Here is a 25,992-nt window from a genome sequence, read left to right as displayed (position 1 = left end):
CGACTGGAATAGACACTAGGCCTATAGAATCTCTGGGACCCCAAGGAACCACCCAAGGTAGTAACACAGGGGACCCACAGGGACTGTATGCAGTGTGTAAACACATCCGCGGGTTCCCGGTATCTTCTATGGGCAATGTCGCGGTTGGAAATTTAAAGATTAGGGACGCTTCTAATCGAGTCAGGACGCTTGTGCACTCTTATTGCTGGTAACCTAAATTCAAGATAACCTTCAATAGGGGAACTTGTTACAGACCAGGTTTCCTGGAAGAGTATGATGTTATTTTTTTCAGGAATTCCAGACTGTCGAGGGATTGAAGTTTCGTATCAAGGCCATTAATGTTCCAGGAGCATATCGACAAACTGGAGCGTATAATATTTCAATCTTTATGGCCTCGGAACAGGGCCCCTGGCAGCCAGGCCCAATCGGGCTTTACAATGGATCGGGTCTCGGTGGCTGGCTCGCCTCACTCTGTTAGAGAGCTGCTTCGAGCTGATCTTAATATCGAAAATGGTGGATTTACTGATTGGATAGCAGGAACCAAGGCACTAGTTAAAATTGAGGGGTACCGAAGATCGGTAGGTGTTACTAGATTTATACCCGAGCTGTTAAATTGCTGTGTGTTGGACCCGGCCTCGCGGCGTGGTCTTAACCCTCTTGGATTGCGCTCGTCCCCCGCACCAGCCTACACGGGCCGCCCTTTCAGGCCGCCAGGGACCCCTCCTCCCTTCGAGGCCCCCTTTGGATTGTACCCGGTTTCCTACACCCGCCTCAGCGGCCCCCTTTTCCAGGCCGCACAGGGACCCCTCATCCCTTCGGGGTCCCCCCCGTACTTGCTCCACGCACCAGCCACGCAGCCCAGCTCCCTCCGGCCTCGGCCTCAGCGAAGCCCCGACATCGAGGCACCAAGATCTGGCCAGGGGGCACCGCATGGCCACTTCACCACTCCCGGAGGAGGAGAGTTTCGATGGGACCCCCACCGTCCCTCAACACCTAGGTGTGATCGTCCTCTGGCCTCCCCGGGCCTGGCGCCTCTCCCGCTGGGCGTCTGGCCTCTCCCAGCCCGGCCTCTCCGCCCCCCAGGCGCAAGGGTCCGGACATCAAAGGGCTCCAGACCTATATCTGGGGCAACCCCGCAATGGGTCAGTAGTTGTATCCCGGAGTCAAGAGCCCTGCTGATGGAATCGCGGCTGACCCTACAGAGAAGAACTCTTGCTTGAGACTATACTACGAGCCCTTCTGACTGCGTCGCCGCTCCACCTTATTGAGACAAGGAACCTCACGGAACATCGGGGCCCTGCTGACGCTGTCGGGGCCCAACCTCGCTGAAACCTCCCTCGGAGCCCTGCTGACGTCGTCGCGGCTTGAGCTGAACTGAAACACCTTAAGAGCCCTGCTGACCTGGTCGCGGCTCGAACTCCACGAACTGATCGCCAGAGCCCTGCTGACGCCGTCGCGGCTCGACCACTCCGAGACCAGGAGTCCCTCCAGCTTGAGGATCCAGAACTGGGCCCAGGGTACTCTCGTACCAAGCTACTACTAAAGACTGTCCCGCTACCCCGTCCCTACCCGAGACTTTGATACTCTTGTGGATCCCTCGATCCCCCTTGTACATATCGATAACCGTAACTTCTTAAGATGCTGATAAAGAACTGCTCGTCTTGATAAACATCCTCGAGTCCTGTGTGGTGGTGGTTACTGTGCTAGTACGTTATAGGAGAAGGACCTCTCCTAGGAGGCTTCTCAGCAGCGCTCGGCTACTTCGTGCAGTGTGGGGGCCCCTCTGGGTGGTCTCTCTGGCTCCCCCGAGGTCCGCCTTCCAACACTGTGTCTGTGCTAGAATCAGATTCTTTATTGCTTCGGTTGCCAGGGTTATCAAGGTTGTTTCGGTTGATCGGTTGCTGTTACTGGGTTTGAATCCAGTAGATATTATGTTGCTAAATTCCAGTTAACTTGTAGTAATCTTCTTTATTGACAAGAACAGACCAGAATTCAGTCATTGAACGGATTTGAGTTTTCAATCTAAGCCTGATTAATGGAAAGACAGAGCTGGAGGAAATGGAGAAAGAAGACTTTCTGAAATTGAGCGACAGTTGATTTGCTGTGTTCATTAAATGATGTCCTGTAGTTTGTTTACCTGGTGTTCTGAGTGTTCTGAATGTGGTTTGGTTTTTATACCTTTTAGTGGTTGCTGCTTGTTTGCACTAAAGAAAGACAACATAACCTCCTTCCCTGGTTCTTGAAAGGAGTGTAGCTTCTCTCCTGAATAGCTGGGAAGTTATTAATCTGTGCCTGGGTTGGGGTTTGACCCCAGGAGACTTCAGTGCTGATTACAATATTCTTTTACCTTTTCACAAAGAATCAAGAATGTAAATGTATGAAGAGTTCTCTATTAAAAATGAGTACCGCACTTGAAATGTGAGTATTGTTACTTCTTGTTGTTTGTCTATTGCAGATTAATTCATTGCTCCTTCACAAGCGCCTGCAGCAAAGATCTCGCCTCTGCGGTCTCCATGAACCGTTCTCTCTTGGATCTGAACTTGGCAGACAATGGACTTGGGGATGCTGGAATGAGACCCTTGTTTGATGGACTGAGAAAGTCCAGCTGCAGTGCCCAGACACAGGAGTAAGCTCAGCTTTGAATGCAAACATCTCTTAAACTTTCATCCCTGGCATTATGAATTGTTTGTCTATCATAATGGATTTCACAATTGTTGGATGTTGCAGGAAGTCCTCGTTTTTTGTGAAAAGTATGACGACGTTTTAGTGTATTTTTCACAATTAGAATTTGAGGTCTGTTGCACTGGTGCACTCTTTTTCCAGCCATCTTGTCATAATGCTCAGCTTGTTCAAACTTGTCAATTTGCATTTCCAGCCAATGAGGGCTCTGAGGGTAGGGTTTGGGGATGTTGTGAATGAATCTGAGCTGACCTTTAAAGGGGCCTCCAGAGTAGAGCAAAAAACACTTTTCTTCAACCAAACTTGCCCGGCCACCAATCACCAACAATGGGCATCTAGAATGCTGCTTTGTGTGAGGATGTCACTTGGGGTTTTGAGATCTGTTGTGGCTTCATTCCCCTGATGGGCCCTTTAAAACCTCATTGCTCCATGGCGTCCATGCCCCCATGCCTCAGCAGACTGCTGTCCTAGAGATCTGCTAACTTTCTATGCATGTACCTTCTGAATCTTCTCATCCCCTTTGAACCCAGGAGCAAGTTCTACCCTTTGCTGCTGAATGAAGAACAGGTGAGCAGCTTCTCTCCCTCCCTCCGCTCGCCTCATATCTATGGGACTCCTCCCCAACCTCCCATGTGCCCATATCAGACATATCAGCAAATTCTCATGTCCTGACAGGAAGACCAAGCCTCCAGCCCATGGGGATTATGAACGGGAGCCAGAAAATGAAGTTTAAGTTGTAAGTGGTCACCTTAAAAGTCATCAACAGCAAAATATTGCATAATAGATACTATTGGCAGTAGTGTTTATTTTCAGTCCAGATATAAGAAAGCTCATGAGCATGCACGCCTTTCCTCTGTGAACAAAAAAAACTACATTCAACCATGTCACCAAGCCAGAAAAGTAAAACGAATGAACTTACACGAGTGATTAATTACTGAGTTATGCTAAAGACAAACAGGGCATGCGTCTTAAAAAACCATAAACCAGTAATAACAATGTCAACATGTCAATAAATACATAAAAGATCACAATGTGGCAGAAATGCTAGCTATTATCATGATGCTTCTGCAGTAAAACACAAACATTGGCACCGCCAATAGGCCAGGCTTATGAATGCGTCTTGTGTCATTGATGGGTTTGGCATTCAGCACGTCATCATACATGCACTCTGTCACTCGGCTCTCCACTCATGGATCCATTCATCAATTCACTGTCGCATTCTTGCAGTCACTCTCTGCACACGTCAATAAAACATACACAAAGTCAACAGCAAACGTAATATAAGTTTATAGAATACAAATATATCAAAAAAACACCTCTGTCTGAAACAGCTGGCATACGCTTGCAGTAACACAATTAAACATAGCAGTGGGTGTCAGTCTTGCAGAGGCATTGTACCTAGTCTATCATTGTTTAAAGTCCCAGCATGGCTGCCACAATTGAACCACCATGGTGGCCATCTTGGAATGGTTAAACGATGGTAGACAATGGACAGTAGAATTCCATAATGGTTGCCTGGTTTTAAAGAAGTGGTCATGACAGATGCAGCACACTGCAGATAAAATGAGCTGCAAGCAAGTGACGAGTTAGCATTGCCTGCAGAACTGAAGAATCGAAACAAAGAAATTAAATGCAGCACACATGGAAAAAGCAAAACGCCTTAGATTGTTTATGTTCAGGAAGGTGACCCTACCTGCACATAAACAATCTTTTTTTAAAATGACATTTTGTAACTTCCATGTGTGCTGCATTAAGCAGCACACATAGAAGTGACAAAACGGCATTTCAATATTGTTTATGTGTAGGAATGGGGACCTTCCTATACATAAACAATCTTCCCCTGCGTGCAGACACCCTAGCACAATGGTGCAAGGGTGCCTGCGTTGGTGCTGCTCTGCTAAGTGTAGGGTCAGCGCAGGGGAAAATGCAGGGCTGCACCATATTCTTGTAAATATGGTGCAGCCCTTTGTTTCTGAAGTGGAGGAGCGTGTCGTCAAGCCAAGGAGGCTAATGACATGCTCCGCCACTTCTGTTATAAATATCCCCCTGTATGTTTATATATTTGGATGGATGTATTATTTAATGTTGTTTTTTATTAAAAGATCCTGGCAAACAGCTAAGAAGAGATTCTTGTAAGAATTATTACAATGCAAATCTTCTCCCGTAAGTTTTTTCAGATTCAGTAATGTTATAAAGTACGTCAGGACCTACCCTGAATCCATTTTAGTTTCGCATTTCAGCTTGACAGCTTTTTCTAATGGTGACTTTTTACATATTTTACACGTACAGGATAATGTACTGAGAACCTATTCTACATGCAGTTCTTTTCTTAGTAAGTATTATTATCATGTTATTCATGCACTCTATCCAAGGCTCAGCACATACACCTCGAAGCCCTTGTATTTGGTTGTCTGGTTGGACACAGCTCTAGGCAAACTATTGTATCAGCTCTGCACCTTTGAGACAGTGCTATTGGAGAGGTGCTTTTATTATACAAACAAACTTGGTTCTAAACTCAGCAGAGGAGCGCTGCTGGGATTGCCCTGGATCACCGTGCACTGTGACTGATTTGCAGGCCTGCTGACTCTAGTCTTCATCCTGCATAGGTCGATAGCCTGTTCTACACCAGACCGGCTTCTTGGCACATCATACTCAGGTATGGGGGGATAGACTAACCCTATGGATTTGGCAGAGGAAACTCCCACTATGCTCTCAATAGTATAGGTAGTATTAGATAGGAGTATAATCACATAGTAATGTTACCATGGTTGAACTGTTTATCTTTTTCTCCATTCTTGTAATGCTGGTGACAATGTATTGTTTCATCTGCCTCATAAATGCAGCTCACGCTTTCTATACAAGAATACATTTGTTTCAATAAATGTTTGAAAAGCCATATTCGTATCTTTCTTGTGTCTTCCTTGAGCATGCAAAGTTAACAATGAAAGGATAGATCTGTTTTCACGATTACCTTGGGGAATATGGGGCAGATTTGCAAGCCCCTTGTGACACGTTTGGTCCTCTGTTGCATCACTTTTGTGACATCGGCAGCGTAAAAAATTCAGGCAATTTACAATGTGACGCATCTAGGGAGATGCATCATATTGTAAAGTCCTTTGTCACATTATACCTGCGTCAAGTATAATGTATGCAGGATGGGCGTTCCCATGCAGGAAAGCCTAGTAAAAGTGACGCAGTGAAATATACAAGAGGACGCCACTGGATCAAAACCTTACACCTGCTTGAAGCAGGCATAAGGAGTGACACAGTACAATAGGTATAGGCCTCAACATGCATTGCTGGAGTTGCGTCATGCTTGCAACATGACTCCAGCAATGCGTGACTTTTGGGCCTACAGATGCGTCAGAATTTCTGACACACCTGTCAATCCTTGCGCCATGGTGCGCCGTATTGTAAATATGGCGCATCCATGGTGGTGCAAGGGTATCGCAGGCTGGCGCAGGGAAACTGACGCATCTCGACAGATGCATCAGTTTCTTGTAAATCTGCCCCTAAGAGTGGTCATTTTCAAGGTTGCTGGTACTATCTAGCACCCTGGTAAGGTTAGTGGTTCAGATAGGTCACGTTGAGCTGGCTAGAAATTGGGCTAACATTTTCTGATGATATGTGTGAACTGAGTCTCCATATTCTGAACTCCATGTCGTCCAGATACACTGTCCTTCTGAATTCGTAGAATCCGTATAACACAGCGCCACCGTCGTTCTATGTCAGGTACTTGTTTAATGGGTCTCCTGAGTAGTTCTTGCGTGTGCTCAGTGTCTCCTTTTCACCTTTAAATTGAGACGTCTGTGGTGACAGGGATTAATCCTCCTCAGCTTAATAGGAAACCCCTATTTTTGTCTGCAGGTTGCTCAAGCATGAACCTTTGAAAGGGTTACCCCACAAGCGTGTTTTCCTGTCTTTGAACTCCATTTATTAAATATGGCGCTAGCAGTTAATATTCCTGTTAACTGTGGACACGCTGTTACATCACGCAATTACTGGCACAAGGGCTTCCTGTTGGGGTGGAGATGTTACCTTTGTGTTTGAGGCCCACGAAGCATACAAATGCAAAGTATTTGATTCTTAGGTTAACTTTCCTGTAGTCAATGCCACTTCATAGGCATTTCATACCTACACTCCAGCTGCATTACCAGGTCAATATAGAGCTTATGAATATTTAGAAACACCATTTACCTTCCGAACAAGACGTGGGCATTGAAATTGATAGACAGCGTCGCAAAGGTCACAATAGTTCCGCATAATCTTCCAGAGTTTCTGGTTTTGCGAGCAACTAATCAATTTATTCAAATTGAAACACCAGATCAGTGAGTTAGCCCTCACAACAGACTTTATGATTTGGAAATCCAAATTGAGGCTGACATACTGCGCACTATTAAAGCAATATTCTGGGAAAATGTAACAACCACCTATGACATTCTCTTGGCTGAAACGGATTGGCCACCTGAGTTTGCTAGAAAAGTCCCACAAGGGGAAGATGTAATGATACCTCCCTTCTCTGTTCTTGTTCCTGAAATTGTCAACCAAGTAAATGCCGCAGAATGGGGTCTCACACAAACCCTGGTATTATACTGCAATCACGTAGGCTGGAGTAAGGACTCGCCTCATCACGTCATACCCCTAAGGTGCAGCCTGCAGTACCCAATTAAACATGAAGCAAAACACCTAATTAGGGAAGTTCTATTACAATCAGAGTATCAAGGCGTAATAGAGCTTTGTAGTTCAGCAATGAACAATCCATAATTTCCCATAGCTTAACTGGATCATTCCTTCCACTAAGTCTTAGACTACAGACATTAAACTGTCATACACGCACATTTGCAATTCAAATTTCACATAGCGCAGCTCTAATGAGCAACATAGATCGCAAAAAATACAAAACCCCATTGGGCATCTCAAATGACTTTTTCTGCCAAAATATAGCGCCTGAGAGTAGGGACCTAACATTGCTCAGAGCTTTAGGAGTTCAGAGAAAATTCTTTCGACTTCCTCAGGGTTATCAGTTCAGCCCAGGTCTATTTGCTGCCCGAGTAACATCAATTCTACAAGAAAATGACATGTACCTTATGGACAAAGACTTAAACACACACTTAGCCAGAGTAGATCGCATATTTTTGAGATTTGCTGAACATGGTGTTAATAATATGGATATTGATGCGGTTATTAATTAAAATGAACCATCATCTTTATTAATAGAATCAACCGTCCCAAACTCCATATCTACTTTGACACGCAAGTATGTAGTCAGGCAGGCCCTGAGACCTAGGACCGAGATTACTGATTGATGAGTCACAGATGGGAGGGTGCATAGCTGGCAGGCCAACACACAGGCAGGAAACTCTTGATCAATCCCACAGATAAGCTCAGCGGCATTACAATGGGCAGGGGAGATTGCCCCCAATAAATCAAATGGCCAGAGTGGGTACGCACTGTTGGACTTGGCCCTTTTTGACAGGTTCCTCCCTAAACTTTTTGCCTTTTTCTACATGGTGGTTGGTGGTTTTAGGCCTCTGGGCATTTTAGCACTGGGATCCAGTGTAAAGAGGGTGCGCTCTCTGTGCACATTTGGTAAGGTTGGCCTGCCCTCCCATAGGAATGCATTGGGGATTCCCTGATCAGTGTGTCAGTGGTAATTCCTGATATGGGAGGAGCAGAGTGGTCGAGTTTAGTATGTATGGAATTGTGAAAATAAATGCTGCGCAATGGTATGCGCAGATTTATTATTACTATTTGAGAAATTCCACTTTTAGAAGTTGGCATCTCTGTGTGCTATGTGTCTGCCTGCCTGATGTGAATTGCATGTCAGGCTTGTGAGTGACAGGGGCTGGGAGGTGTGTGTGGCTCCAGGAGGGGCAGGGTGAGTCAGCACTAGGCTGGATAGGACATCTGTGCTGGGAGTAGAGGGAGGAGTAATCCCCTGACCCTGAATAGGACTGTGCCCAGCCTGGACAATTCTGGCTCTGCCCCCTATGGTGCGTCTGATCTCCTAGCCCCCACCTGACAAAGGGGAAGAGGAGCTTGGAAAACAAAGTACTCCAATTCCCCCCTGAACCAGTTGCATCTGGTTCCCCCATGCCCTGTACTGCAGACAAAGGAATGCCTAATATAAATATAGGGGCTGTGACCCCATGAAGTGGTTCTCTCCTATGATGGTGTGCTGTTCCTGACTTGGGGGCGTGCTGCTGCTGGGACCCAGGAGGAACCTGCATTGGGGGCTTACCTCCCTGCTGAAAGTGTGTGCTGGCCTCCCTGAGCCCAGGTGTGCCCCTGGACCTAGAGGAACATTTTGTGTGAACGTATTCTTTTTCCAGGACATTCAGGACTTTTGCTGAGGAACTGTGGCATATTGCGCCCTGTGAGCGCTATATCTTAATTTTCCCCAGAAGAGGAATGCGTGGGTTTTGCAGCACCGAGCTGCACATTGTTTCTGAGTGAATCCCCAGCGTACGGATTTCCCCGAATTGCTGAGAGTGAGCAGGAGGCCACCCCGCGTTTCTGCCACTTATGGTATTGCTGGCGGGTGCCCACCCCGCATCTGTGCTCTTTTTAATGCTGGAGCCCACCCCGCATATCACCGCTGCGGACCGATGAAGACAAGCCGCCGGGCCGCTGTCAGCGTGACCCGGAAGCCAGGCGCGTCCTTCTGACTGTGGGCGGGGCCTGCGTGCTGTATGGTGCCGGAGCCTCGAAGGCTCCATTTCCACCCCTTCCGCTGCTGCCGACAGGAGCAGAGAGGTCCCGGTGAGCGCCGTCCCACCGAGTAGAGGAGGAGAAAGAGGCGAGGCCCCCGGGAGCAGCGCTGGTCAGGGCACACTGCTGGTGCCCTTCCCAGCGGTACCAGAGGAGCGCCGAGCCCCACGGAGAGCTCAGGTGAGTGGGGCTCCACGATGGTCCTGTGGGTGCCTCTCGAGGCACATTGCCGGTGCTTACATGTCCTGGGCGGACCCTCAGGAAAGCGGGCTGCTCTGACATGGGCTACCTTGTTGTTAGGGACCCCAGGGGGGGGTCCAGAGGGCCCCGGGGGGGCCCATGCCTCATCTGTTTTCACTATTTGTACAGCTGCCCCACATACTAGAGGGCAGCTGCATCACGGGGGCACTTTTGTTTTCTAAGAGTCCCGGAGTGGGGCTCATACGGCACGTGTAGTGTCAGTGCCATCTTTCCGACATTGGGGGCACAGTTGAGAGCTAGAGAGCCCCAGTGAAGGCCCGAGGGCGCAGTAGTGCCAGGGCTGATTATTTGATTCCCAGCTGCGCCGCAACAGGCCAACAGTGCGGGCAGCTGTAACGTTTTGGCATAATTGTTTTACAGAGTCCCAGTCGGGCTCTCAGGGCACAGTCGGTGCCAGTGCCTAATTTTCCTCATCACAGCTGCACGGCAATTAGCGGCAGCTGCAACGTTTAGGCTGACATTTCTTTGGGGGCATTTAAAAAAAATCTGTTTATTTGGTTTTAATATGACCATAGACAAGCATCATGCACAATACACACTAACAGAGCAAATATAGGGGGAGAGCCAGGAGTTACAGGGAGCTAGTAGGAGTGTCATCTTCGTCCCAAGTTCTATGGCTCGAAAAGGTCCTCAGTCCAAGACTATACAACAAGTATTGTTATGTGCAAGTCTTTAACAGCATACAGAGAATTTTGACAGAAATAACAAAACAGTAGAACAACAAAAACAAGGGTGCCATGGTGCCAGAAACAAAATATGTGTATTGAGGGAGTTAGGTGTCTGTGTTCTCCTTGTTGATTATGGGCGACGCACACAAGCAGCTGAGAAGCTAGGCTCCTAGATAAGGAACAAGTTGAGGGCTCTAAGCCTTGGCGAGCAGGCAGTAAGTTGAAGGCCTTCAGAAAGGTAGCCCACCAGCGGGGACCATGTATATTCAAATTCCTTCCTGGTGTCATCTGTAATGTCTGCCATACGCTCGAGGGACAATGCCCTCCACAATCTGCATGCCATTGAGTCAGTGAGAGTGCCTCTGGTCGCTTCCATGCAGCTGCTAGGGCCATTTTAGCAGCCCTCAGGCACAGCCACATAACCAAGCGATCACTTCGTGTTTGACGCCTTAAAAGGGGGTCTCATATCCCTAACAGGGTGTGTTCTAGGGTCTGAGGGATTGGGTATCCCAAAATAAGCTTAATTTGAGAGAGGATCTCCTTCCAGAAAGGCTGGATATGTGGGCAGTCCCACCAGTTATATTTAAAGTCGACCAGAAGGCCACATCCCCTCCAACATCTGTCTGAGGTATTGGGAAAAATCCTGTGTAGTTTCTGAGGGTATAGATACCAGTCGTACACAACCTTGTAGTGCGCTTCTCGTAAGTACATTGATCGGTTAAATTTCACAATGTCGTTGTGTAGACGTTCCCATTGTTTTCCCTCGGGTGGAGTGTCTATTAGGGTATCCCAGAAGCCTCTGCATCTTGGGGTGGTGCGGGGGCTTAAGGACTGAATAAATGCGTAAAGGAAGGAGATGCACCCCTTAGAGCCAATTCCTGACTGGGCAAATTTTTGGGGAGCAGATCCCTGGTGGTGGCCTGCCACACCAAGGGCTGCATCATCCACTGTTTGAGCTGTAAGTAGCGGAAATGTTCCCTACTTGTTAATGCGAACTGCTGCTGACATTCACTAAACGTGAGGAGCTCTCCTTTGTGAAACAGATGGGAAATCGTGTGGCACCCACCCTCCTTCCAAGCCTCAAAAGGTCCCTCGTGCAGTGCTGGGGGGAAGGCCGCATTGTAATGGACGGGCGTGTATGGGGAGGGACAAGTAGTCAGCTGTAGTCGTGTAGTAAGCGTGTCCCAGACCCAGAGTGTGGTGGATGTGGGTGTGCTGATATACGCATTGGTCGGCCTGTCAACTTTGGGCTTCCAGAGCAAGTCCCAGATAGTACGGCCTGTGAGTTGGCGATCTATGTGAAGCCAATGCTTCTCTGACTCTCGGAGCGACCACTCCGTAATCAACCGAAGCTGAGCTGCTCTATAGTACCCCTGGAAGTCGGGGAGGGCCAACCCTCCCTCCTGACGGGGGCGTGTCAACAGGCGGTAGGGCAGGCGAGCCCTTTTCCCCTGCCGATGAACTTAGTCACCATTCTTTTGAGTTCTGTCAGGAGGCCCCCGTCCACAGGGATGGGGTGACCCTGAAAGAGGTAGAGCAAACGAAGGAGTGTGTTCATCTTAATGGTGTTGATTCTACCCAGCCATAAGATATATGCTGCACTCTAACGGACCATATCGTTCTTTAATTGGCAAAGCAGCGGAGGGAAATTGGCTTTATAAAGGTCGGAGATTTCTGGAGTGAGTCGCACTCCTAAATATGTGATTTTCTTGGTTACACAAGAGAATGGAGTGGTGCTCCCTATCTGACAGCAGGAAGGGTTAAATTAAGCAGAAAGGACTTGGTCAGATTAGTTTTGAATCCGGACGCACACTCAAACTGTGCCAGTTCTTCTTGGATGGCCGGGAGAGAAATTTGTGGATTAGTAATCGGGAGGAGCACATTGTCAGCGAATAATGAAACCTTGTGATCGTCCAGACCGAAGTGCATCCCTGTGATAGCAGGGTTCTGCCTGATCTTGTGTGCCAGTAGCTCAATGCACAAAGCAAAGAGAAGGGGGGATAGCGGACATCCCTGCCTCGTTCCACGAGCCATGGTGAACGGGGAAGATGCCACCTCATTGACTAGGACCCGCGAGGTTGGAGCATGGTAATTGGCTCGAATCATATCAATGAAGGCCTCAGGGAAGCCAAATCTCTGTAAAACTTGAAACAAGAAGGACCATTCGACCCGGTCAAACGCCTTCTCTGCATCCAGCGTGAGAAGAGCCGTTGGAATATGTTTCCTCTGAGCCTTTTCTATAACATGGATAATGCGTCTCAAGTTATCGTGAGTTTGTCGGCCCTTAATAAAGCCAGATTGATCCGGGTCAATGAGGGAAGGGAGCACCGTGTGCTTTTTACCTGGTTTGGGGATCACTGCTACTATCGCCTCTCTCATAGACGGAGTGGTCTGTTGTGTTGAGGCGATGTCATTAAATAAGGTAGTTAAAAATGGAGTTATTTCGGGGGCAAAAGTACGATAAAAATGAGCCGTGTATCCGTCGGGCCCTGGCGATTTCCGGAGTTTAAGTGCATTCATCGCTTTATGCACCTCCTCCTGGGTGATAGGTAGGGCCAGATCTTCATTGACTGACTTGGGGACCTGGGGGAGATCCGCGGAATCTAGATAAGACTGTTGATCTTGGGGCCGTGGGTCTTCTGAGGTATATAGCTTGCGATAGAAGGTTTCAAAGGCTAGTGCCTTCTCTTCTTCCGTCTTGTGGGTAACGCCCGCGTCATCCACAATAAGCTTAATATACTCACGTTCTTGTTTGATTCTCAATTGGCGTTCAAGAAGGGATCCCACTTTATTTCCCCCTGTGTAGTTCCCAGTTTGAAGCCGTAGGAGAGTCTTTTCCTCCCTATTGGAATATATTACCTGCAATTTTCCCTTTAACGCAGTGACTTTTCTGAATGTAGTAGCTGAAGGGGAGGTTTTATGTGCTGTTTCTGCGGCTTGTAATTCAGTTTCCAATAGGAGATGTTCCTCCTTTTGTTGGGACTTCAGAGTGGAGGCCAATTCAATGCATTTTCCCCGGATGACAGCCTTGAAGGCATCCCAGGTTGTGGCGTGGGAAGTGAGGGTGGGGTCGTTTTGCTCAAAAAATTGTTTTAGAGATTGTCTAATCTCATCCCGGAGTAGTCTATCTCGACATAGGAAGTTGGGGAAATGCCAGTGCACGTGTTTAGGGCGGGGGTTCGGCCAGGAAAGGATCAGTTCAAGTGGGGCGTGGTCGGATAAGCAGATTGGGTGTATGTGCGTTTGTAGTAGCGAGGGCAGCAGGTATTGGATAAGGAATATATAGTCAATTGGGAGTATGTTCTATGGGAGTGAAAGAAAAAGGTGTAATCCGCACAGCAGGATTACTGTCCCTCCAAGTATCTATCAGTCCCAAGCGTTGCAGCTGTGCCTTAAGCACCCTACCAGCGTTCCCCACTGCCGTTCTGTTGGAATTAGAGGTGTCTAGAGCTGGATCCCATATAAGGTTAAGGTCCCCAAAGATAAGGATATCCCCCTCCGCAAAATTTTCCAGGGTCGCGAAAAAGGAGAGTAGAAAGTCCTGTTGTCCTTGGTTGGGTGCGTAGAGCGCAGCGAATGTGCAGGCTCTGCCCCCCAGCTCCCCCCTGACCAGGATATATCACCCCAATTTGTCAGCTTTGGTGTCGTGCATCTGAAATGGGACCCCCGTATGAAACATCAACGCCACCCCATTATGTTTATTAATATGAGATGAAGTAAATATTTGTGGGTAGGCCCTATGTTTTAATCGGTGTGTTTCAGATTTTTTGAGGTGCGTCTCCTGCAAAGCGGCCCCTTGAACATTATGATCTATCAAGTATTTCCACATGTGCTGACGTTTATGCGGGGAGTTAAGTCCCCGAAAATTTCAAGTTATTGACTTAATTGCCATATGTAACCTCCCCTATGATTGTGCGTCCTTCCTTGACCCAGCGCAAGCCCTGCCTCACCCCTTTCTGGATTGCCACCCCCAGCAAGTGGAAAGAAAGAAAGGAAAAAAAAACAGGCACCACGACACCAAACTAATTTAAGAAAACTACTCAAACTATAAAAACGATTGTGGAGATTTCCCATCATAGAGGGAAGACTCCTTGTATGTACACACTCGAAGAGCGTGACCATTCCTGTGTCCCAGGCCCCTAGAACAGTAAATGTATTAAGGCAAACATGTAAAGAACATGATATATCTCGTGTGCGACAGTTTGTTTTGCTTCTCCTCTTCGTTTCCTGAGTAGCAGGAGGGAAATGCCAGAATGTATCTCAGTCTGGGCGGCCCACCCCAGGCGGTGCGACCTCCCCCCGCTTCCCCTCCTTACCACACCTCCGGCAGCCCCCAGACGCCCCGCGCGTGTTGCGCCCTTCTCCCACACACGGGCCGTCAAGGCGAAGCCACAGGTGTTCCCAGGTTACACACTCGTGGGTGGGAAAGCATAGAGGGGGTCAATTAGAGAACAGTATTCTTCTCAGGTGTTCATTGCAATCTCTCCGCTCTGTTAGACCTGGCACCTTGGCGTGAGTCTCCCTTCTCTTTTTTGTCGCTGTGCCTCATGTGGTTTGCTGGTGTTGGCTGCTCAGAGCACTGTGCCACTGCCAACCAGTAACACAGTGCAAGTGCTCCCTATATAAAATGTATATGTTGGTTGGATTCCATGATTGGCTTATTTGGTTTACTGTCAGACCCCAGTAAAGTGCACCAGGAGTGCCAGGGCTTGTAAATACAAATGCTGCTGGTGGTCTTGCAGCACTGGTTGTGCCACCCACAGAAGCGGCCTGGTAAAATGTGTCTAGGTCTGCCATTGCAGAACCTGCGTTCAGTCTGGTACTGACATGCTGACTGGCAAGTGCACCCACTTGCCAGTCCCTAAACCTTCCCTTAACTTCATATTAGTCACTCCTATGGTAGGCCCAAGGGCAGGGTGCATTGTAAGCATAAGGTAGGACAAGCCCTGATGTGTGTGGCATGTCCTAATAGTGAATTACTGCCATTTTAGTTGTTCACTATTGTAAGGCTGCCTGTTCTCATAGGCCAGAATGGGCTGTTAGAATTGTTACATCCTATGATCCTAACAGACCCAGGGAACATGGTAGAAAATCGAGTTTAGTATGCCTGAACTCAGAATAATAAAATACATCTTTTAGCAAAGTTTATTTTAATGTTCTGTGTTTGCAAATGCCACTTTTAGAAAGTTGGCATTTGCTTGCCTAACTATTTCAGCCCGCCTCTGCGCTAATGTGTATCTGCTGTCTGGTTTATGTGAGTGACAGGGCTGGGGAATCCCAGAGGGGCAGGGCTAGGCAGCCGGCGGTGAATAGGAAGATTACACCAGGATGGGTGGGAGGAGTACACCTGGACTCTGAATCGGGCTGTGCTCTGCCACCACAATGCTGGCTCCATCTCCTGTGGAGCGTCTGATGTCTCTGCGCTGCACACTGAAAGCAGAGACCTGCATCATGTCAACAAAGTGCTCAGAAACCGGACCGAACTAGGCAAGGGCCCCCCTGGCCTGCCAGAACAAAAGAAATGTAGTATAAGTATAGGAGCCCTGCTCCTAAGAAATCAGATCCTGCTACAAGACGAACCTCTGCCTGAGGGGAAGGAACCGGGAAAGCTGTAGGAGGAGTACTGTCCCTGACCTGGGGGATTGGCCTGCAGTGGTTGCCTTGCTGCTGAAGGAGAGGAGAAAGATTGCTGACAAACTTTATTTCCACTTGTGCTGTTTAAGATCTCCAAGGGCTTGTGCTTGAGCTTGTCCCCTGAACGAAGTCCCAGGACCAGTGGACTTCAACCCCCCTTGAGAAATCGCCGCCGAGAACCGACGTTCTCACCGCAGAACAGAAGCCAAGGAAAGTGTGCGCCTCCTCGATCGGCGCGTACACTGGAAAGCCTGTGCCCAGTTGTCCGGCCCAAACAACGTGACTAAGGCCCCCTACGAGCCGTAGCTCGCAACGTGAAGGAAGGACTTAGTGCCGCACTGTGGTTGCCCCCCCTCGAATCGTACTGCTCAAGCGTGCCCCCCTACCCTGTTGTGGGCAGGCTGTGGCGCGTGGAGTGGTTGGTACATCGCTCACCATCGGAGCGTACTGCCTGCTTCGCACCACGCTGAAAGAAAAGGCGCCGATCTCAAGGTACGGCTCGTACGCTGCAACAAAGAGCCAGCGCACCGTACCTCCGCACCGTTCCCTCGAGCATCGTGACTGAGGCCCCCTACGAGCCGTAGCTCGCACCGCAACAGGAGGACATCGCACGTACAACGCGCTGGGATTCAACGCATCGTCCGTGACGAACTTTAAAAGATAAGGTACTGTGCCCGCTTTGCACCGTAAGGTGAACGCATCGCCCGGAGCGTCTGCAACGCTTGTGAGCCCCGCTAGTGAGCACCGCAGGGTGTACACTTCACCCGGAGCATCTGCAACGCTTGTGAGCCCCGCTCGTAAGCATCTTTCCAGCCCCGTATGAACCGTACGAAGAGAGCGGAGCGCAATGAACAATTGAAATATGCTTGAAACAAGAGCTGCTTTATGCCAATAAGTATTGTGGGCCCGTTTAACGTTATTGGGTCTTGTGCTAAATCCTATTATATAAAGATAACTATTTTTTATAAACCCAGTGTGGAGTCCATTTGTGGGGGTATCATTGAATTACTGTATGTGGTCACAAATGCTCAACCATTGTGCCCTGAGATAAGCCTTGTCTGCTCGCGCCAAGCTACCTAGAGGGTGAGCAGGGGTTATTGTTGGAGTGTAACCCCTTACCCTGACTAGAGGAGAGGGTCCCTGCTTGTCACAAGTCTCTACCTGTGCCAACCAGAGAACCCCAATTCTAACATTGGTGGCCAGCGGTGAGGATTCTGAATTTGCATTTGTGATTCATGTACAGTGATTTTGTGAACACCACTTAGTGAGTTCAGACCAATAACGTAGCCACATACTTTTTTGATTTTTGTTTGCCAAGAAGGATCCATTTTTGAAGAATCATGCCTGGTTCAGTCATTGCTGAGAGAGCAGCATCTATAGTCTCTGAAAGCGAAGAAGTAGAATGGGAAGAGGCGAGACTAGAGAACTACACCAAGGCCCAGCTGAAGGGCTTCTGCAAAAAGTTCAAAGTTCCCCATGCTGGATGTAAGGTCAAGGCAGATCTACTCAAGGCGCTGAGGGCCTGGATTGAGACAAGATCGCATGAGGAGGCAGTAATAATTGAACCAGCAGAAAGCATCCATAGCTTTGGCAGAGGCCTGTCGCCAGAAGAGTTGGCAGACAGAAAAGAAACTAGGATGCATGAAATGGAGATGGCAAAACTGAAATTGAATGGGCAACTGGAGCTGGAAAGCAAAAAGCTTGCTCTGGCAGAGAGAAGAATCCAAATGGAACATGACATGAAGTTGAGGGAATTAGATCTAAAAGCTAAACGTTTAGAGTCTACTCCCTCTGGTGGCAGCACACCGTCAGTGCAGGTAGAATCAAGGGTGTACATACCAAAAGATGTGGTAAAAGAATTTTTTAAGAATGATGACATAGGGCAGTGGTTCAAAGCCTATGAGGTAGCCATGTCTTCCCACCGGGTCCCTGAGAAGGATTGGGGAGCGGGGTTGTGGGGACAGTTCCTTAGTGAGGGGCGGGACACACTGCTAGACTTGTCATCAGATGTTTATAATTCTTATCCCCATATGAAGGAAGCATTGATGACTAAGTATGGGTTGACCCCTGAGTTGTATAGGCAAAGGTTCAGGGGTTGCACAAAGATTCCAAACAGTACGGATGTGGAATATGTAACTTTTTTTTGCAGAGCACTGGATGGTTGGGTGAAGGGTAGCAAGGTTGATGATTTTCAAGGGCTTCTTGATTTATTGGCATGAGAGCACTTGTCCAGTAATTGTTTTCCTGAGCTACGCCAGCACCTGATTGATAGTAGGCTGACTAACCCTAGAAAGCTTGCTGAGGAGGCGGACCGCTGGGTCAGTACCAGGGTCCACAAAGGTCACGAGGGAGATTCCGTCAAAGGTGGGCAGGGTTCCCAGCAGAAGAGTGGGGGGGACAGGGGTAACCAGAGGGAGTTCCCAAAAAGGCCCCAAAGTAATCCCCAAGGGAACCAAGGGAAAGGTTCTCAGCCTCCCCGACCCCAGAAACCAACCGGGGCCCCGACAGGTCCACCTGTTCAAAAGGGGCCCATCAAATGTTACAAGTGTGGTAACATAGGTCATTATGCCTCTGATTTAAAGTGTTCTTTGTTTGGTAAACCAGCACCCACTGGTGCTCCACCACGGCAGATGGCTAGTGTAGCCTTGGGGGAGGAGAGGGCAGTCCAAGGTGGGTGGGGTCCCACACAGATGTCCCTTATCTCATTAGGAGACTGTGAGATTGTCCCCCAAACCCAGCTGCCTGATAACACTAAGAAATACAGGCAGTGGGTGACCATCAATGGCCGTAGGCTGAAGCTCTGAGAGATACAGGAGCCAGTGTGACAGCGGTCAAGTGTCACCTGGTGTCTCAAGAGCAGGTGGTCCCAGGAGCATTCTATCCGGTTGTTGCCGCTGACAACACAGAGAGTCACTGCAAGGTGGCTCAGGTTCCCTTTGAGTGGGGGGGGTGTCTCTGGTACTCTTCAGGTAGCTGTGAGGCCCGCCATGCCTGTGGACTGTCTGTTAGGGAACGATTTGGAGAGCTCACCTTGGGCTAAGGTGGAGCAGATTGCTCACCTGGAGATGTTGGGTATGCCGGATTGGGCGTGTGTCACCACACGGTCCATGGCAGCAAGTAGAGGTGCTCTAGAGGTCCTGGAGCCTGAGAGGGAGGCCCAGGGACCGGCCTTAGAGAGAAGAGGTAGGGGGCACGGGAAAACGGCCCCTGAAGTTCCCACGGTCCAGGAGGAAGCAGACCTTGAATGGGATGCCCTGGAGCCTACAGGGGAACAGATAGCTGAACTGGGGGACCTGCCTGAGCTGACCCATTGGCAGCAGAAAGAATGCCCTTCTCTCGTGGGTGTGTGGCAGCAGGCTGCAGCCCAGGTCGCAGGGGATCAGTCTGGGTCACATTTCATTTACTGGGAGAACGACCTCCTATATACAGAGCCTAAGGTTGCTGAGCCAGGGTCAGCCCATGTGCTGGTGGTACCCCAGGACTTCAGAGCCTTCCTACTGGGGCTTGCTCATGATGTGCCATTGGCAGGACATTTGGGGCAGGACAAGACCTTTGAAAGGCTTGTCACCCACTTTTATTGGCCTCAAATGCTCAGGAGTTCAGACACTCACTGCAGGATCTGTCAGACTTCCCAGGCTAGTGGAAAGAGTGGGAGGAAGCAGAAGGCTCCTCTCCAGCCATTCCCTGTGGTCAGTACCCCATTCCAGCGAGTGGGGATTGACATTGTGGGGCCACTGGACCCCAGGACAGCCATGGGCAACAGGTTTATCCTGGTCCTGGTGGACCATGCCACCCGGTACCCGGAAGCCATCCCTCTGAGGACAGTGACGGCCCCCATGGTGGGACGTGCACTGATGGGAATTTTCTCCAGAGTGGGATTCCCTCTAGAAGTGGTGTCTGACCGGGGTACGAATTTCATATTCAAGTATATGAAATCCCTTTGGCAAGAGTGTGTTGTAACCTACAAGTTTACCACACCTTACCACCCCCAAGGAAATGGGTTGGTTGAGAGATTCAACCGTACCCTCAAAGGCATGATAATGGGTCTGGAAGAACCCATGAGGCGTAAGTGGGACGTCCTTTTACCATGCCTTCTCTTTGCTTACTGCGAGGTGCCACAGAAGTCTCTAGGGTTCAGCCCCTTTGTGCTCCTGTATGGCCACCCAGTGAGAGGACCTCTAAGTCTGGTCAAGGAAGGCTGGGAGCAATCTCCCAGGAAAGGATGTATGACGTTACAACGCACACTATTACAACGCATGCACTTACAACGCATTTTTTACAACGCATAATCCATTACAACGCATGACATTACAACGCATGACACTACAACGCATTTTAAAAAAATACCTTTACAACGCACTACCATTACAACGCATACTACCTTTACAACGCATACCATTACAACGCATAATATTAAATTACATTTAAGGTAAGTATTAGATAGTATAGGGGTAAAATTACTATTCTAACTCCAGGGGGTGCAACAGTAGGGTAAGTGTTGGATAGTGTAGGGGTAAAAATTACTATTCTAACTCCAGGGGGTGCAACAGTAGGGTAAGTGTTGGATAGTATAGGGGTAAAAATTACTATTCTAACTCCAGGGGGTGCAACAGTAGGGAAAGTGTTGGATAGTATAGGGGTAAAAATTACTATTCTAACTCCAGGGGGTGCATCAGTAGGGAAAGTGTTGGATAGTATAGGGGTAAAAATTACTATTCTAACTCCAGGGGGTGCATCAGTAGGGTAAGTGTTGGATAGTATAGGGGTAAAAATTACTATTCTAACTCCAGGGGGTGCATAAGTAGGGTAAGTGTTGGATAGTATAGGGGTAAAAATTACTATTCTAACTCCAGGGGGTGCATCAGTAGGGTAAGTGTTGGATAGTATAGGGGTAAAAATTACTATTCTAACTCCAGGGGGTGCATCAGTAGGGTAAGTGTTGGATAGTATAGGGGTAAAAATTACTATTCTAACTCCAGGGGGTGCATCAGTAGGGTAAGTGTTGGATAGTATAGGGGTAAAAATTACTATTCTAACTCCAGGGGGTGCATCAGTAGGGTAAGTGTTGGATAGTATAGGGGTAAAAATTACTATTCTAACTCCAGGGGGTGCATCAGTAGGGTAAGTGTTGGATAGTATAGGGGTAAAAATTACTATTCTAACTCCAGGGGGTGCATCAGTAGGGTAAGTGTTGGATAGTATAGTGTAATATTATGCGTTGTAATGGTATGCGTTGTAATGGTAGTATGCGTTGTAATGGAATGCGTTGTAATGGTAGTTTTTAAAAATGCGTTGTAGTGTCATGCGTTGTAATATCATGCGTTGTAATGGATTATGCGTTGTAAAAAATGCGTTGTAATGGTAGTGCGTTGTAAAAGTTGCGTTGTAAAGGTTGTTCCCCCCCAGGAAACCTCCCCAGAATGTGTATAGCTACATGCTGGCCTTCAGGAACCGGACTAGGCGTTTCAGGCAACTTGCTGAGGCAAATCTGGAAGCCAGCCAGGAGGAGATGAAGCAGTGGTACGACCAGAATGCCACTCTGGTAGAGCTTCAGCCTGGACAGAAGGTGTGGGTCTTGGTCCCCGTGGAGCCTTGTGCGCTCCAGGATAAGTGGACCGGTCCCTTTGAGGTTGTGGAGCGCAATAGTCCTGTTACCTATGTGGTGGACTTGCAGTCTCCAAGGAACCCCTTAAGCGTCCTTCATGTCAACCGCCTCAAGCCCCACTTGGAGAGGTCCCAAGTGGGCATGCTCTTGGCAACAGATGCTGGGATGGAAAAGGAGAACAAGCCTCTTACTGACCTCCTGTCAGCCCAGGAGCAAGATGGGTCAGTGGATGGTGTCATCCTCTCACCCACCCTGACCCCTGAGCAACAGAATGATTGTCGCCAGCTGCTGGGACAATTTTCTGATCTGTTTTCCCTGGTTCCCGGTGTCAATGATTGGTGCATCCATGATGTGGACACTGGGGATAGTACACCTGTGAGGCACATGGCCTACAGGGTGACTGACAGGGTGAGGGCGTGCATCAAGGAGGAGGTCTCCAAGATGTTTGCACTCGGGGTAATTGAGTCCTCCAGTAGTCCTTGGGCAAGCCCAGTGGTCTTGGTCCCAAAGGCTGCAGCACCAGGAGCCACACCCGAACTCCGGTTCTGTGTGTAATAGCCAGTGGGTGTAAAGGGAAATCTTAGCGCTACCCACAAGAGTACACAATCAATAACAATGAACACGTGTATAAACTGCGGTGCTCTTCAACTCGAGGTTAACACCCAAGCCCCACATACAACCAAATTTAACGGCACAGACAACATGGTCATTAGGATTGTATCTAACTATTGAAATACGGAGCAAAAAAATTTTTTTGTACATTTGATTACAGACTACCGTCATCAATTTACGTCATGAGAATTTGGTAACAGTTGGTTATGAGGATGTCATTATAGGCGAAAAGGCACGTAAGTGGCATGTTATTTCTGCTTTCAACATGATTAGCCTTTGCCTCATATGCTCCGTAGTTAGTACTAATATCCTACACCTTTTATATTGATTTAGGTGCTCGAATACAAGTAGTAAGGTACGGTTTTATTACTCAGCAGAGTGGCATGCGCCTCACTATTGGTGACGGAAGTCAATATAGGGTGAATATAAAATACTCTATCTGTTTCATGTACGATGGTGACATTATATATGTAAAAAATATTTTGGGCATGAGAATGCACGAATAGGTTGTGATATGGGACACAAAATGTAGGGTGAATATTAAACACTCCAGGTGTTCCTTGTAGGATGATGATGATTCTATATATATTTGAAATCTTGACATGAGAATGTATAATTATGTTGATACACTGGACATAGTTGGGCTTAATTGTTTAGAGAATGAGTAATCCCTTCTGCACGGGTAGTGTATGTGGGCTGACAAAGGTGTATGTTGATTTTGTATCACAATTGTTATTTTGCTACTTCCAGCCCTGAGGAAGTCGTATGGGTTAATCCCTTAGCGACGAAACGCGTTGGGGAGTGGAAGATTGTTTGAAAATTGAGAAATGAGAAGACCCTACTCTTAAAATAAAGAAAAAGAGAAGCCCACATGAACGTTTTGTCACCGTTATTATCAATTTACTGCAATTATTTGACTTTGCGTGTGCCTCAACATAAGAAAATACTAGAATCAATCCGGTTCTGTGTGGACTACAGAGGACTACTCAATTCAGTCACCAGGACTGACGCAGACCCCATCCCCAGAGCTGATGAGCTCATAGATCGGCTAGGGGCTGCCAAGTACCTCAGCACGTTTGATTTAACGTCTGGGTACTGGCAGATCGCCTTGACCGATGGGGCCAAAGAGAGGTCAGCATTTTCCACCCCAGATGGGCACTACCAGTTCCGGGTTATGCCCTTTGGGATGAAGAATGCCACCTTCCAGAGGTTGGTCAACCAGGTGTTGGCTGGACTGGATTCGTTCAGTGCAGCCTACCTGGATGACATCGCAGTGTTCAGCTCCACTTGGGAAGAACACCTGCGCCACCTCTGGGAAGTGTTGATGGCGCTGCGGAGGGCAGGCCTCACGATCAAGGCGAGTAAGTGCCAGATCAGGCAGGGTTCCGTGGTGTACTTGGGGCACCAGGTTGGGAGCGGCCAGGTGGCACCCCTTCAACCCAAGATTGAAACCATCCTAAATTGGGAGTCGCCCAAAACCCAGACAGAGGTGAGAGCCTTCCTAGGTCTCACCGGGTACTACAGGAGGTTTGTCCAGGGGTATGGCAACATTGTTGCCCCCTTGACAGCGCTGACTTCTAGGAAGCAGTCCAGGAAAGTGATTTGGACTGATACCTGTCGGAAAGCTTTTGAGGCCCTGAAAGCTGCTATGTGCACGGCGCCCATACTCTTGGCTCCCAACTTCTCCAAAGAGTTTATAGTTCAGACACACGCTTCAGAGCATGGTGTGGGGGCTGTTCTTTCACAGATTAATGACGAGGGCTTAGATCAACCTGTAGCCTTCCTTAGCAAGAGGTTACTTCCACAGGAACAGAGATGGAGTGCTATTGAGCGTGAGGCATTTGCTGTGGTCTAGGCATTGAAGAAGCTAAGACCCTACCTGTTTGGGTCTCACTTCCGGGTTCAGACAGACCACAGGCCCCTCAGATGGTTATATGAGGGGTGAGAATCCAAAGCTGTTGAGGTGGTCCATTTCCCTACAGGGGATGGATTTCACGGTGAAACATCGCCCTGGTACAGATCACGCCAATGCTGACGGTCTGTCCAGATTTTTCCGCCTTAGTGATGAGGAACTCCCTGGGGTAGGGTAGTTCTCCCCACATTTCAGCTGGAGGGGTCACGTGTTAGACCTGGCACCTTGGCGTGAGTCTCCCTTCCTCTTTTTTGTCGCTGTGCCTCATGTGTTTTGCTGGTGTTGGCTGCTCAGAGCACTGTGCCACTGTCAACCAGTGCCACAGTGCAAGTGTTCCCTATATAAACTGTATATGTTGGTTGGATTCCATGATTGGCTTATTTGGTTTACTGTCAGACCCCAGTAAAGTGCACCAGGATTGCCAGGGCTTGTAAATACAAATGCTGCTGGTGGGCTTACAGCACTGGTTGTGCCACCCACAGAAGCGGCCTGGTAAAATGTGTCTAGGTCTGCCATTGCAGAACCTGCGTGCAGTCTGGTACTGTCATGCTGACTGGCAAGTGTACCCACTTGCCAGTCCCTAAACCTTCCCTTAACTTCATATTAGTCACCCCTATGGAAGGCCCAAGGGCAGGGTGCATTGTAAGCATAAGGTAGGACAAGACCTGATGTGTGTGGCATGTCCTAATAGTGAATTACAGCCATTTTCGTTTTTCACTATTGTAAGGCTGCCTATTCTCATAGGCCAGAATTGTTACATCCTATGATCCTAACAGACCCAGGGAACATGGTAGAAAATCGAGTTTAGTATGCCTGAACTCAGAACAATAAAATACATATTTTAGCAAAGTTTATTTTAATGTTCTGTGTTTACAAATGCCACTTTTAGAAAGTTGGTATTTGCTTGCCTAACCATTTTAGCCCGCCTCTGCACTGATGTGTATCTGCTGTCTGGTTTATGTGAGTGACAGGGCTGGGGAATCCCAGAGGGGCATGGCTAGGCAGTCGGTGGTGAATAGGAAGATTACACCAGGATGGGTGGGAGGAGTACACCTGGACTCTGAATAGGGCTGTGCTCTGCCACCACAATGCTGGCTCCACCTCCTGTGCAGCGTCTGATGTCTCTGCCCTGCACACTGAAAGCAGAGACCTGCATCATGTCAACAAAGTGCTCAGAAACCGGACCGAACTAGTCAAGGGCCCCCTGGCCTGCAAGAACAAAAGAAATGTAGTATAAGTATAGGAGCCCTGCTCCTAAGAAGTCAGATCCTGCTACAAGACGAACCTCTGCCTGAGGGGAAGGAACCGGGAAAGCTGTAGGAGGAGTACTGTCCCTGACCTGGGGGATTGGCCTGCAGTGGTTGCCTTGCTGCTGAAGGAGAGGAGAAAGATTGCTGACAAACTTTATTTCCACTTGTGCTGTTTAAGATCTCCAAGGGCTTGTGCTTGAGCTTTGCCCCTGAACGAAGTCCCAGGACCAGTGGACTTCAACCCCCCTTGAGAAATCGCCGCCGAGAACCGCTGTTCTCACCGCAGAACTGAAGCTGAGGAAAGTGTGCGCCTCCTCGATCGGCGCGTACACTGGAAAGCCTGTGCCCAGCTGTCCGGCCCAAACAACGTGACTAAGGCCCCCTACGATCTGTAGCTTGCAACGTGAAGGAAGGACTTTGTGCCGCACTGTGGTTGCCCCCCCTCGAATCGTACTGCTCAAGTTTTCCCCCCTACCCCTGTTGTGGGCAGGCTGCGGTGCGTGGAGTGGTTGGTACGTCGCTCACCATCGGAGCGTACTGCCTGCTTCGCACCGCGCTGAAAGAAAAGGCGCCGATCTCAATGTACGGCTCGTACGCCGAAACGAAGAGCCAGCGCACCGTACCTCCGCACCGTCCCCTCGAGCATCGTGACTGAGGCCC

At 48.7% G+C, this 25,992-nt stretch overlaps 1 protein-coding gene across 2 annotated transcripts in view; it reads left to right on the top strand.

Annotated features, from left to right (window-relative positions):
* LOC146822508 (uncharacterized) overlaps nucleotides 1-3,573 on the top strand; it is a 698,810-nt gene extending 695,237 nt beyond the window's left edge. For both annotated transcript variants that reach the window (XM_085613620.1, XM_085613621.1), the window contains exon 25: nucleotides 2,456-3,573. In XM_085613620.1, the coding sequence (XP_085469746.1) occupies nucleotides 2,456-2,630 (175 nt within the window). In that variant the 3' untranslated portion in view covers nucleotides 2,631-3,573. The remainder of the gene's footprint in view (nucleotides 1-2,455) is intronic.
* The last annotated feature ends 22,419 nt before the right edge of the window (nucleotides 3,574-25,992 follow it).

This window comes from Triturus cristatus, chromosome 6 (assembly GCF_964204655.1).
Source record: "Triturus cristatus chromosome 6, aTriCri1.1, whole genome shotgun sequence".
NCBI classification, from domain to species: domain Eukaryota; kingdom Metazoa; phylum Chordata; class Amphibia; order Caudata; family Salamandridae; genus Triturus; species Triturus cristatus.
The sequence above is the reverse complement of the archived record's forward strand: the minus strand, read 5'-3'. Positions and strand labels throughout refer to the sequence as shown.